Genomic DNA, 14173 nt, shown 5'->3' with positions numbered 1-14173 from the left:
TTCAGGCTCACAATCTTCCCAGCTCTAAGTCTTCCTCCTGTTTCAGTGTTTCCCATCACCTTTCCACTTTCTCAGGTTATCCCTGCTTTCTTCCTCTCCTAGTTTTCTTGAGCCCTCTGATGAGCCTAGCTTTGCGCTTCCCTCCATGGCTTCTTTAAACATCTTCTTTGGGCTACCTCTGGTAGCTGTGGCTCATCTGTGCTCAAGCTCGCCACCTCCTTCCCCTTGGGCTCTCTGTGCTCCCACCAAGGCTGACTCCTGTGGCTGTCACTCCTTCCCTCAGGAATCTCTGCCTTCCCCTTGATCCTCTGCATCTGCTTCCTAGGGGGTTCTCTTGATACCTCCCAGTCTCTGTATGATGTTTGTCCCACTCTCTCTTTCCCAGGGTTCTGGTCTCTGTCCCACACATCAGTTCCTCTTCTCCTGCTCCAATCTGTATGCCCCCCCCCGCCCCCCATCTCTTGTGGTCTGGCTGTGTAGAGCTAAGTCACACACACGCACACGCACACCCATCTAGCCATACCAGAGAGTCCTACCTCTGGACTCTCTCCTATCTTTGTCTCTGACTCTCTCAACTCTAACTCTCCCACTAGTTGTCCCAGTCTTTTTCCTTCTCTGGCTCTGTGTCTCCCCACCAACATACAATCTCTGTCTCTCTAGCTAAGTCTCTCCCCCTCTGTCTCTTCCCCTCTATGACTCTTCTTTTCCCTCCTTTGTCTCTCGCTCTCTCCTCCTCTTCCCCGTCTCTCCTGTCTCTTCTTGGTCTCTCTGAATCTGACTTTCCCTCTCTATCACTTCCCTCCCCCTCCCCCCATATCTCTGTCTCTTCATCTCTCTCTGGGCCCTTGCTCCCTCGCTCCCTCCCTCTCTCTTTTCCTCCGCTCTCTCCGGCTCCCTCTCTCGCCTCGGATGACAGCGCTGCCTCTTTTGTTGGCTCCGCAGCCAATCGCGGCCGCTGACGACACGGGGGCCGGGGCTATAAAGGGCCTGGCCCGGGCTCGGGCCCCCCCAGCCGCCCGCCCCGGCCGCCCGCCCGCCCCGCCCGCGCGCCCGCCGCCCGCGGCCCCCCCGGGCCCCCCTCGGCCGGGCAGCCCCCAATCCCGCGCCGCCCGGACCCCCTCCTCCTCCTCCCTCCGCCCCCTCCCCGCGGGACTCCGGCGTCCCCGCCCCCCAGTCCTCCCTCCCCTCCCCTCCAGCATGGTGCTCGCGGCCCCGCTGCTACTGGGCTTCCTGCTCCTCGCCCTGGAGCTGCGGCCCCGGGGGGAGGCGGCCGAGGGCCCCGCGGCGGCGGCGGCGGCGGCGGCGGCGGGGGCTGGGGGGGAGCGCTCCAGCCGGCCGGCCCCGTCCGTGGCGCCCGAGCCGGACGGCTGCCCCGTGTGCGTGTGGCGGCAGCACAGCCGCGAGCTGCGCCTGGAGAGCATCAAGTCGCAAATCCTGAGCAAACTGCGGCTCAAGGAGGCGCCCAACATCAGCCGCGAGGTGGTGAAGCAACTGCTGCCCAAGGCGCCGCCGCTGCAGCAGATCCTGGACCTGCACGACTTTCAGGGCGACGCGCTGCAGCCCGAGGACTTCCTGGAGGAGGACGAGTACCACGCCACCACAGAGACCGTCATTAGCATGGCCCAGGAGAGTAAGTGGTCTGCGGGGCGTGAACGATGGGGTGCTGGCTCCGGCTCCGGGAAGGGCTCCTTCTGCTCCCAAGCGGGGCGCTCCTAGCTGCCCCGGCCGGGAAGCCTTTTCTGCAAAAACTTGACTGATTGGAGAGCGGGGGCTACTCTATAGAAGTTTTCCGAGTGCTGGAGATGGGCTGCGGAGTTGTGTGCACGCCCCGTTTCTGGAGGGGGGCGACAAACAGGGCAGATTTCGAGATGCTGCCTCTCGCCGGGGGTGGATTTCGAGATACTGCCTCCCACCTCCGGCGTGAGAAAAAGATCGGTGTTGAAGGAGTCAGGGGAAGCTGGGGCCCACAGCAGAGGGGACAGGGCAGCGACTCTATGCTGAAGGACTGTGGTGGGTAAACTGGAGAACAGAATCGGGAGGCTGCGGGACCCCCGCAGTAACAGCTGGGCTGCAGTGCTCTCTGCCTCCCAACCGTTCTGGCACCAATTCCTCACTCCGTGCTCCGCAACGGGCCCACCGGGCTGCAGAGAATGGAGTGAGTGCTCCTCTTCCTCTCCCAGGAATAGGATCCCAGAGCCCTGTAACCCTCCTGGCAGCCCAGCTGGCATTCTTTCCATCCTGAGCCTTGTCTCACACCGGGTATCCCAAGGGGCCGGAAAAGCTTTGCCTTCTTGATACTGACTGAGCTCAGACAACTCAACATCACTGCGCTGGGGGCTGAGGACACCCATTTGGCTACTCAAACCTTAGCGTTCCATCCCTTATTCACCCGCCCCTACCCGCAGCTGGACTTAAGGAAAGAGATAGACCTAAGGAGAAAGAGAAAGAAATAGATGAGGAGGGGAGGAGTGGGGGGACCCAGGCATCCAAGCCCCTGGCCAAACGGAAGATGAACATGTTAATAGACATGGGCTGCTTTGAAATTTTATGGCCTGGAAAATCCAGGCCAATACTATATCTCCCCTGCCCCTTCCACCCCCCAGCTCTCCCTAGGGTCAAGTGACTCCTTCTTCCCCTCCCCCACCGAGGTCTCCCCTCCTCTTAACTCCAGGGAACCAGGCCCTCTCTTATTCCCTAGTGGTTTGGCAAGTTCTCCCCCCTACACACACTGTTTAGTTTTATGGCTCTGAACAGAAGAGGGGGGAGGCTGGTTTATTGGCAGATGGGTCATAAAAAGCTGGAGGCTGGGGGGAGTCCTAGTGGCCCACCTCCATGGGAAAGGCACAGGAACCCAGGTGTGCATCTGGGAGGCTGACTGCCTCATACTGCCATTCGTATTTCTGCAGACCTCAACTTCATAGTACTTGGTCAGGGCTGTAAAAAAACTCAAAGAAACCAGGAAACTAACTGGCAGCTGGCGGATGGGTGGGGGTTGAAGGCATGGGGATCTGGTCTTGGATTCTTCAGTCTCTTTTCTGTTCTTAAGGCTACTTATGGAAGCGAAGGGCAGTCTGAGATTGAGGGTGCAGGTGGGGGTGGGGATTCTAGGAAACAGAGTTGTAGAGGAATTCCACCAAGAGTTTGCTGGAAGATGAAGGTACAGAAGGAAAAGAGACTCTGGTCTATGTGGTGTAGTGTGTGTGAGGATTTCCAGGATGGGTAATGGGGCTGTAGACCTCCCCTTGCCCCTTAGCCCCTCACTATCCCTAGCATCCCTTAACCAACAGGCAGAGTTAGCTCTGGTTAATGGGGAAACAGGAAGTGAACGGACCCTGCATGCATGGATTGGGCAGTGCAGGTTAGGCCTGGGGGTGAGGGAAGGACACCAGCGGCTGGAGTCCCACCCCAGCTTCTGCTACCGTGCCACCCTAGGACTTGTATAACTAGGTAACTGGGTCTCTGGCCAGGTATTGTACGTCCCCTTTAAGAGCCTAGCTGAGCTTTTAAGACAGGGAGGGGGAGCGGAGGGGAGGAGAGGGAGAGAGGGGAAAAGGAAAAAGAGACTTTTATAGTCTAATCCCCAGGGACCCGCTTTAATAAGAGACTTGTGCTCTGCTAATCGGGGGAGGTGTTTGTCAGCAGAGATGGCCTCCGCTCCCCTCCCCCTTCTTCCCCTCCCCCAGCCTTCAACCCTGGACCCCAGCCCCCACCTCTCCTAGGCTGCTATGCCTGCCCTAGTTCCCTCTACCCTCTCAGGCACTCCCACCCCAGCCTTCATCCTGGGAACCCAGCCCCCTGCCCTTCTGGGAGCCAAGCCCAGCCCCTCAGTTTCTCTCTCCTCCCCATACCAAGAGGCCCCTGCCCTCTCAGCCCAACCTCCTGCCCCTAGGCTTTCCAGCCTGGGTTGGAAGAGTGTGTGTTGGGGTTGCGGGGGAGGGAGAAGAGGTGGTGCGCAGGGAGGGGGGTTGGGCTTTTGCTGAAAATAGTGCAATGACCTCTCTCCCCCATCAGCGCAGCCTACTAAACCTGACCTGCTGCCTACCACCAACCTGATCAATCCAACACAGATGTGGCTCCTTCCCCTCCCCACCGAAGCTGAGCTTATGTGTGCATTGGAGCCTCTCTCAAGCCTGGTTTCCCTCTGTGTCTCTACCTGCTTCTCCTTTGTTCCTCCCTCTGTACCTTTTCTATTTTTTCCCTTCTTTACCCCACTAGGTTTAGCTCCATCCCACCTTTAGATTCCTAACCCCCTACCCACTCCTTGCTATGTCCCTCTGCCCCCACCCCCATGTTTTCCAACTCCCAAACTTATTTCTTCTCCTCTTACCATGATCTTCCCCTCTCCTCCTACTCTAGCCTCCGTTTCTGTGTCTCCTCTAATCTGCCTTCATCCCTAAGTCTTCTCTATTCTTATCTCTCTCACCATCTCTAGTCTCTCCCATCTCTTCCCCTGTCCCTTTTCTTTCTCCTTATGTCCTGTCCCCTTGTAGCACTGACTATTCCCATATCCACTAGGGGAGAAGTGTATGGTGATAACCTGGGGTGGAGATGGGGAACGGCTGTCTGAAGGAACCAAGGACTTAGAGGGACGGGGCCCTTGTTGCCCAGTCTCTCACTTCAAAACCCTGGGTCAGCTTAGGTAGGGGGGTATATTTACAGATTAGAAAACTAGCAAACCAACATTTATTGAGAAGCTACTATTATTTCACATTCTTTATTTAATGCTCAGCACTCCAGTGAAGCAAGAATTATTATCTGTATCACACTGAGAAGATTAGTGGGTAAGGTCTGATAGTAGTTAGCAAGGAGTCAGGCAGTGATTAAACCTACTTCAATTGTAACCAAAGAACAGAGTTTAGATGCCAGGAAGAACTTTCAGGCACTTGCCTGTATATTTTAAGATTGGGAGTTTAGGGAGTTCATTCAGCATGTGTTTATTGAGAACTACCTGGTACTACGGGAGGCACTAAAGCTACAATGATGAGCAAAATATACACAGTGTCAACAGACAGTGTCCACCATCATGGAGATTAGTACCTAATGGCAAGAAAATAGACAATTCCTAAGGACTGGCAGGCTAGCTCAGTTGGTTAGAGCACAGCCTTGTAACACCAAGGTCAAGGGTTCAGTTCCCCTTACCTGCCAGCCAGCCACCCCACAAAAAGCAAAGAAAACAGACAATTCCTACATGAAAATTAAGCATACTATGCAATTTGGGTTGTTGCTTGTCACTCCCTCGTCACCAGTAGTTTCCCTACCCCAGCTACTCTCTTAATCTCTGAATTGTCACTCTCCAAACCCTACTCCATTGCACCATCACTGAAACTCCAGCCAGTAGGGTAACTGGGAGGACTACCAGAGCCCTCGGACCTCAGAAAAATCAAGAAAAAAAGAAGCTGCAGGAGGACTTTGTGTATCATGACCTGAATATATGAAGATCATTAGGCACTTTCCTCTCCATCTTATTGCAGATTCCCCCTTCTCCTGGGGAGTAGGTTGGGGAGTGCTTATGGGAGACAACAGATGTTGAGGAAGCCCTCCATAATTATGCAGATCTGGGAATGATACATAAAGGCCTGGACTACCGGATCATACTTACATGGTTCTGGAAGCTCATTCCTGATTCTTCCTATCTAGAGTGAGAATAGATATTCCTGTCCACTGGAGACATGATTTAATAAATTAGGCAGCGGAACTGGGAGGAGCTGGAATGAAAGCAGAGTCCAGATTACCAATTCCACCCAAGGCTGCTGACCCCCTCCATGAACACTCTGCTGATGCTGTGCCCCCTTTTCTCTTATCAGCGGACCCTGCAGTACAGACAGATGGCAGCCCTCTCTGCTGTCATTTCCACTTCAGCCCCAAGGTGATGTTCACAAAGGTACTGAAGGCCCAGCTGTGGGTGTACCTACGGCCTGTGCCCCGCCCAGCCACAGTCTACCTGCAGATCTTGCGACTGAAACCCCTAACTGGAGAAGGGACCACAGGGGGAGGGGGTGGAGGCCGGCGTCACATCCGTATCCGCTCACTCAAGATTGAGCTGCACTCACGCTCTGGCCACTGGCAGAGCATTGACTTCAAGCAAGTGCTACACAGCTGGTTCCGCCAGCCGCAGAGCAACTGGGGCATCGAGATCAACGCCTTTGATCCCAGTGGCACAGACCTGGCTGTCACCTCCCTAGGGCCGGGAGCTGAGGGGCTGGTGAGCAGGGGGCCTGACATGGTGGTGGATATGTGGGCCTGAGGATATGTGGCCCTGAGGAGGTGGGGTTGTTGGAAAAGCTAGACCAGGAATATGAAGAGGGTTGGGGACCAGCGTTTTCTCTCTGGGGCCAGGAGTTGGTTCTACAGGAGGAGTTGGTGGGGGGTGGGGAGTGAGGTGGCAACTATCACTTTTCAGAGATCCAAGCCAGAACAGCTGAAAACTGGATTTGGGGTGAAGGAGCCAGTTAACAGGAGATCCGTGGGAACAAAAAAACTGGCTGTTAATGAGGCCCTGGGCCAATTAGCTGATGAGGGTCAGGTTTCAAGGACAGGAAGAATTTGGGGAGTTGAAGGAGAGATGGGCTAGCTGGCAAGAAAAGTGGGTAGAAGATAAGGTCTGGGGGTGGGAGCAGTGGAAAAGCTTAAAGTCAGTGGTCTTTGTTCTGATGCCCCTGTTGAGAGGCAGGTGGGAAAGGAATAGGGAAGAGGAATTGCTCAGGGCTGTCTCACATCTCTTCTCTCTCCCTGATCCTCAGCATCCTTTCATGGAGCTCCGAGTCCTAGAGAACACAAAACGGTCCCGGCGGAATCTGGGTCTGGACTGCGATGAGCACTCAAGCGAGTCACGTTGCTGCCGATACCCCCTCACAGTGGACTTTGAGGCTTTTGGCTGGGACTGGATCATCGCACCTAAGCGCTATAAGGCCAACTACTGCTCTGGCCAGTGCGAGTACATGTTCATGCAAAAGTATCCGCACACCCACTTGGTGCAACAGGCCAACCCAAGAGGCTCTGCTGGGCCCTGCTGTACACCCACCAAGATGTCCCCAATCAACATGCTCTACTTCAATGACAAACAGCAGATTATCTACGGCAAGATTCCTGGCATGGTGGTGGACCGCTGTGGCTGCTCCTAAGGTGGGGGACAGAGGATGCCTCCCCCACAGCCCTAACCCAAGACCCCCAGCCCTGACCCCCATCCCCCCAAGCCCTAGAGCTCCCTCCACCTCTTCCCATGAACATCAAACCTTGTTCCCTGACCAAGCAGTGTGCAATACAACAGAGGGAGGCAGGTGGGGATTGAGGGGTGAGGGGTTTGGGGGAAAGGGGCATGGTCAGGGTGGGGAGTGTTTGAGGTTTGTAGGTGAGAAGGTTTGGCAAGAAGACAGAGAGGTGTAGAGACAGAGGAAGAGACAGAGGGATAGAGACAGAGGAACAAAAAGAGCAGCAGTTAGAAGGAAAAGGGTAGAGAAGCAGAAGAGACAGATTAGGCAGAGACAAACCCAGAGAAAGAGACTGGCTTGGAGTAATAAATGAAAGCCCCACACCAAGCCTCCTTTCTTCCACTGGCAAGGTGACAGGCTTGTGTAGTTTGGGGTAATCCCCTGACTACTCAGTAGGAGAGAAAAAAGAAAAATCCTTAGCTTCTTCCTTCTCTTCCTCCAACAGTGGCCAGGGGAAGGGAAGCGAGGGCAAGGCCAGAAGGAAGGATTTGAGGAATTTTATTTATTTATTTATTGTGACTTTTCTTTTGGTATTTGGCTTTACTGGAATAGGAGGGCCCCTGCCCACTGTGCCCTGTTTGTCCCTTATTCTCCAAACCCTGCTCTCCCCCAATACCCACCCACTTAAGCACTTGTATAAAGTCTCCAGGGCTGGGAATGAGAGTAAAGGGCAAGAGGGCTGACACATGGAAGTTTCTAACCCATAATCATCCTAACTCAACCTTCCTGAGCCAAATGGGTTGAACTGAAGCCAGTGGTCATGGAAACAGTGAGGTCAGGGCTTAAGAGCTGGGGGGGAGAGGGTGGGGAGGGTGAAGCCCTCAGCATCCAGGATCTATATAATGAAAGCCACTAAAGTAATCCTCAGGTCCACCCTCATGGTATTGAGTTAAATAACCAGAGGGTGCAGCCTGCTTATGCCCAAATTCCCTCAGCCAAGAGAAAGACCAAAGAGCCTGTGGAATGCCCCTGCTCCCAGCCTCTATCTTCAGGTCAATTAAAAAAAAAAAAAAGAAGAAGAAGAATATAGAGATCCCAGAGTCCCCCAGAGTCTGGGAGAGGTTAGAATGGGTCAAGAAAGGAGTAGTGAGGCTTAAGGTTACAGGGCACTTGAATCCAAATCACTGCTCTGGGCTAGGGAATATAGCCAGCAGACCAAGGTGGAAGGGATTCTGGAAGGGGGACATTTTAGTTCCTCAAACCCAAAGCTCAGGGTGGAAGCGGGGAGAACAAGGGAGCAGAGTGTCTATAATTATTTTTATCTTTTATTTTTGGAATCTAGCAGTACCTGGCAGCAGGGAGGGGATAATACAGTGGGGAAAAACATCTGACAAGGCCACTTAGAGCAGAGGATGGGAAGGATGGAGACTCCCTGGTTTGGAAGGCTAGGAAGTAGGCAGAGACTGGCTGCCATGTCAAGTCACTAGCTGGGCCCATTCATTCCTCCCACAATCCTGACCCAACCTCCTCTGGACTCACTGTGCCTCAGTTTCTTCCCCTCGATGGAAAGAGAAATAGCAGCACAAGCCACAGCCAAGAGACGAATTCTGAGCACTTACCACGGGCACTTTATGGACATAAAATACCTCTCGCTGTGGGACAGATAACCAGGGCACCAGAGTAGTGGTGAAGAGATGTGAGGCTTAGAGAAGTCACAGGCTTCAGAATACAAGTTCCCCTCTGCCTCCCAGCTGGACAGTGCCTGAAGTCAAGGAGTTGAGAATTTCCAGATCTACACCCTATCCATACCTCACCACCAGACCTCTTGGCTCCACCCAAGTGACTAGAGGATATCAGGAGAGAAGGGGGATAGAACTTCAGCAAAATGATCACTCTAAGTACAGCCAGCAGTTACGGGTCTGATACAAGCAGTACTGAACTAGAGTAAAGCCCGAGCTGGACAACAGATCTGGAAGGCTTGTTCTTTCCGAGAACATGACTCTCCCACTTGGCCCAGACGCTGCAAGGGGCAAAGGTATGTGACCACCCTTGGGAAGGTGATGTTGGTGAGCTTAACATCTTATTCATATTCTCATGGTGAGAAAGTGAGATAAAATATTTCAGTAGAGGAATGGGCAGGGACTTGCTTTCTCCCATATACCAGCTATGCTAACCCCAAGCCTCTCTTGCCTTGTTCTTCATCCTTCCTTCTACCCCAATCTTGGAGAACAAGACACACCTGACCATCAACACCATTCACATTTCTTTGGTGGAAGTAGATGAACAGAGAAGTGAAGAACAGAAGAATGCCTCCCTCCAAGGTCAAATGCCTTGATCTTGGCACAGGGTGGGGGTTGGGCAATGGGCATCAGGTAACTTCCCTCTAGAGAATCTAGAGAGCTGGGGCATTGAACTTGGGGGTCACTTCCCTTTAATACCACCAAATAAAGACCTTTTTTTTTGGGGGGGGGTCTTTCTCTTACAAACAGAAATCCATAAGCTGAAGTCTCATTCCCCTGTTCCTCCCTACTCCCAAAGAGGCATGGGGTAAAGAGGCTTGGGGGCAAATCCCAGCAACCCAGCGGGAGCTAGCACCCCCTCCCACCTTATGATATGTGTGGACCTGGCCAGTGCCCCTCCGAACATATCATTATTAGTGTAACTATTATTTACTTTGTGTATTTGTTACATCGTATGTGCGATTGCCTTTGTTTGTTAAGGGTGTCTGAGGAGTACGGGGCTGACAGGGGCACTGGAATGCCGGAAAAGGACTTCTTCATGAGATCAAGGCTTCCTGGAGGGACCATTGCAAAAAGGCCATCAGGCAGTTTTCAAGTTATGTGACAGAGGGCAAAGATGGCCATAGGGTGCTCTGAGTTTTGGGATGGTCACATGACACAATTCAGCACTTGAACCTGAAAAAAGAAAAATAAAAGCAAAGAGTTTAGAATTCAGTGCTGAGCTCTTCTCCCTAACCAAGCGCCACATTTATACATTGGAGACCAGGAACTGAAGAGGATCTGGGAGAGGAAACCTGTACTCAAGGGCTGAGAAGATGGGGTCTTTAGAGAAAGAGAAAAAATAATATGGGCATGTGGGATGAGGGTTGGGATATGCAGTCCAAGAGAGGATGGACAAAGGAGGGAACCCAGAACAACTCTTCTCTGGAGAGCTTGATCCAAAACAGTCCCAAAGATTACAAAAGCCCTCTCCCAGCCTCCAAAGAATGGAAAATCTAAAAGTTGCCTTGAGATGATCCAGCTAATGTCTGTCTCCTATTCTTCTGAAGTCCCTTATCCTAGGTTTCCTCAACTAAGTTTCACCAAAATCCATAAACCAAACCAACACAGATTCAACTTGCCAGTGTAATAAGAGTGTTTAAGCATCTCAAATATTCTTTGAGTGAGTCCACTGTCAAAAATTCTCACACGTACCAAGAACACAATTCCCAGGGCATAAGAGTTGAGAGTGACAAAAGAATCTTCCCTCATATTTTTTTAAAAATGAGGAAATCTCCTGTAACATCAACCTGACTAAGAATAGGGGACAGGACTACTGAGAGTTCAATGTGCCACCATGCTTTGTCCTGTCAGTTCTATCAGTATATTGACCCCACCCCAGACCAACTACAAGACAGGTTGGGACTGAGTTAGGTTGAGACTGGGTGAGTAACAAAATGTTATGTATTGTATCCTCGCAAGGGAACTGCTTTATCAACCACTACCCCTAGCTTTTGGCCTGAGCCAAAAATGGATTTCTTCCCTCTACTGCTCATTTGTTTCCTGTGTTGAGAGGACACCCAGAAGAGATTACAAGATAACTTTTAAGTCTTTTTTCCTTATGGAAAAAAAAAAGCTTCTCACGCACTGGGTTTTTTCTCCAACCCAGTGCACGAGCAGCTATCGTACAAGCTGCCTTTGCCCATATTTTGGGTATCAGGGGCCCCAAGCTAAAAAGCAGCAGGCAGTGGCACTTACAGCTTTCCTGCCAGTAACCTGGAGTTAAGGAAGCTACTGGGATTCTTTCCATCTCTTCCTGGTCTCCAAACCCCCAAATACAACTGCATAAGCAGGTGTATGCACATATGCACATGCTCAAACTAGTCTACTCTTTCTCCTACCATCTAGCTGGAACCTACTCAGGGGATAAAAATATTTCCACTGTACCCTTATCACCTAGTAAAATTAACAGCTAGTATTTATTGAATGATTACTATGTGAATATGATAAGTAAATTATGCTGAGTACATAATATAGTATCACTTAATTCTGACAGCAACCTTCACAATAGGGTTCCTACTGGTACAGAGTCTGGAAAGAATTACAGAATAATTTGCCCAGGGTTTCAGAGCTAGTGTGGTAGAACAAGAAATTAAACCTAAGTTGTTGATACACAATATTATATTCCAATCTATTCCAGGGACAACAAAGAGGAAAGAGATAATGAGAAAGTTGGGAACACCTTGGATTCAAAGGGTCTGTAAGGGTCATTTTTCAGTTCATATCAAAAACTGTCATTTTTCAGTTCCTTTGGAGGGAAAAACAAGAAAAGTCTGGATACAGCAAGAGAAGGGGAGGTTACATTTTGGGGGGGATTTCAATAATCAGAAGTGGCATTGCCTGTCAGAGGCCCTCATATAAGAAAACTGCTGAAATGGGATGAAAAAGTTATCCCTCTTTAAGTTCCTTCCTCCCCCTTCATCTGTGTTTCTTATGTCAGACACAGAAACAGGACTCAACTCAACAAGTTCCCCCTTTATTCACACTTTCCTTCCTGTAGCCCTCAGCCCCACAGAAGCTTCTAGCCTTCTACCTTCAGCAGTTCTTAAGTTGAGGTGGAGGGAAATGGCAGTTTCGAGTGATGGTGGAGAAAAAGAGAATGATCCTAGAGAACCATAAAAAGGTGCAGATTTACAGCTGAGGAAGCTAGTTCCCTCCACAGCTTTTATAGACGCCCTCATTAAGAGCTTCCAGGTATGCAGAGAATGTCACAGCTTCAGGACAAGGAAAAGACTGGAGTCAGCTAACCACATCTGGATGATGGATCAGTTACACTAGAGAGACTGGGGGATAGGAAAGAAGGATACTTGGATCCCAGATAAAGAATTATAAGCCTGGATGTCTGTTTTGTCTCCAAATGGACTTACTATTTTAAGACTGACTTAGGAAAAAGACACAGGCATCCTGATCTATTCATGCTCAAAAAGTATGTGTGGAATGACTACAATGACATAGGAAGAGGATTTGGTGATCAAGCTTGGAGGTTACAGACTTCCAACCAACATGTGGACAGCTGCTGAAATGGGATAAAAAAGGTTAGTAAAAAATCCTGCCAAATTAGGAAATACTGTATCAAAGATTTGGGGAAAGTGAGATGAGGAGATTAGGCTTCAAGAAGAGATCCTGGGGAGTAAGGCTGAATACCTTTCTGGAAGGTTAGAGAGGATAAAGAGACAAAGTGATCAAAACTTCTGAAGGAATGATTGTTCCACTCCATTAGCAACATCTGCTCTATTCCCTTGTTTCTTTTTTTTTTTTTTCCTAACCATTCTGGAGTAGAAACCCTTACTGAATCTATAATCTCTCTCAAGTTACAAAACAGAACTATTCTCTCTGGTTCTGTTTTCAGATGAAAACAGAGTGGACAGAGGAAAAGCAAGCTCTAAGATCAGAGCCTGAAGTAAAAAAAAAAAAGGGAAGCAGAAAGAAAAGACAGCAGGAAGAGAGGGAAGGTCTCTCCTACTGTAAGGTTTATTTGGTTGAGAAGATGTGAAAATTTAACCAGCTTTCCTTTCTGTTCATTTCTCCAAAGTCTCAGCATGGGGCAAAATTCACAACAAATGGGCAATCTTTGGATCTGCTTGCTCTCCAATGCACAGTTTTCCTAAAGTGTCTAAACTTAAGTCCTTGCCATCCTCACCAACCAGAGACTCTGCAGAAATAAAAAGATTCTTCATGTTAGGAAGGTGATTAAATCATTACCTTTCTAAGAATCGCAAAACCAGGCAGGTTTTCTTAGAAATAAGGACAAAGGACAGTCTCAAAGTCCTCAGGTAAGGTGCCAGGCTCCTAAGTTTTACTGCCAAAAAACAAACAAAAACCAAACTTATACAGGTGCCCAGATATAAAGATTAAGAAGAGAAACCCTACACTAACACATCCAAAAAGATTAAGTAGCAGGTCTTGGATCTATATGAAACTTCAAATGCAAACAAACAGCCTGATTAGGGAGAGCCAAACCTTCTCTAAGTAAGAGGTTGAGCAAGGAAAATTAATTTTAGTAATATCCAAGCAATGTTACCACCAAAACTGCAATAGCATCTTTCTGCAACAGAAGAGGACGAAGTAGCACAGGGCTTGATTAGAAAGTAGAAGCCTCCACTCCCACTGCTTATGTTCCCAATGATCTAGTAATAATGCTTAACATCTCTGTCATCCTGTCATGCTCTGAACCTACCTTTCTTCATCTTCGAGGGGTATCCAGCCATCTACTTTCCTAAATTGCATAACCAACAACATCCCACATATTGGCTTCTGCTGGAACTAGACAGTATCACATCAGGCCACTCTTGAAAACAGGGCCTTTCTTTTTTTTTTTTTTTACTTTCATGGGCCTTTCTTCTTAATGTGGGACTCTGGACTCCACTTTATCCAACAAAAAGGCTTCATTATTAGCTAATAATAAAAGACTACTATTCATTAGCCCTTGTATTTATCCTTTGCACCTCCTAAAACTTCCCGTGTTTTTCCTGTTTTATCTAAGTGAGTCATTCCAACCTGCTGAAGCAAAGATTTAGGGGGTAACCTGGAGGATAAGAAAGTAAAAGGAGTGAGTATGAGAGAAGTGAATAAACAGGCTTAAAGGGTAGACTCAATCCTCTTCCTTGTCTTCTTTTCTAAGGGATAAAAGCATTATGGCTAATTCTCTATAATATTTGCCCCCTGAAGCTCCCCTTATCTGTTCTAATCTTACTCCAAGAACTAAAAAGAGCACCTAATAAAACACAATGTTCTCTTTTCTATTTT

The 14173-nt window shown here is 49.7% G+C and overlaps 1 protein-coding gene across 1 annotated transcript; it reads left to right on the top strand.

The window, feature by feature from the left end:
- The first annotated feature begins 1197 nt into the window (after nucleotides 1–1197).
- Nucleotides 1198–7261, top strand: GDF11 (growth differentiation factor 11). The gene is made up of 3 exons (XM_063076104.1): nucleotides 1198–1630; nucleotides 5805–6202; nucleotides 6741–7261. Exons 1-3 carry the CDS (start codon nucleotides 1198–1200, stop codon nucleotides 7119–7121), a joined length of 1212 nt encoding a protein of 403 aa, XP_062932174.1. The 3' UTR covers nucleotides 7122–7261.
- The last annotated feature ends 6912 nt before the right edge of the window (nucleotides 7262–14173 follow it).

The sequence above is a fragment of the Cynocephalus volans genome, chromosome 12, assembly GCF_027409185.1.
Source record: "Cynocephalus volans isolate mCynVol1 chromosome 12, mCynVol1.pri, whole genome shotgun sequence".
Lineage (NCBI taxonomy): Eukaryota > Metazoa > Chordata > Mammalia > Dermoptera > Cynocephalidae > Cynocephalus > Cynocephalus volans.
The sequence above is the reverse complement of the archived record's forward strand: the minus strand, read 5'-3'. Positions and strand labels throughout refer to the sequence as shown.

What these genes read in the sequence shown, in the direction of transcription:
- GDF11 (XM_063076104.1), top strand. Translation starts at nt 1,198, where the DNA reads ATGGTGCTCGCGGCCCCGCTGCTACTGGGCTTCCTGCTCCTCGCCCTG. An exon ending in CATTAGCATGGCCCAGGAGA is followed by an intron (nt 1,631 to 5,804) that starts GTAAGTGGTCTG and finishes TTCTCTTATCAG; the next exon opens with CGGACCCTGCAGTACAGACA. An exon ending in GGCCGGGAGCTGAGGGGCTG is followed by an intron (nt 6,203 to 6,740) that starts GTGAGCAGGGGG and finishes CCTGATCCTCAG; the next exon opens with CATCCTTTCATGGAGCTCCG.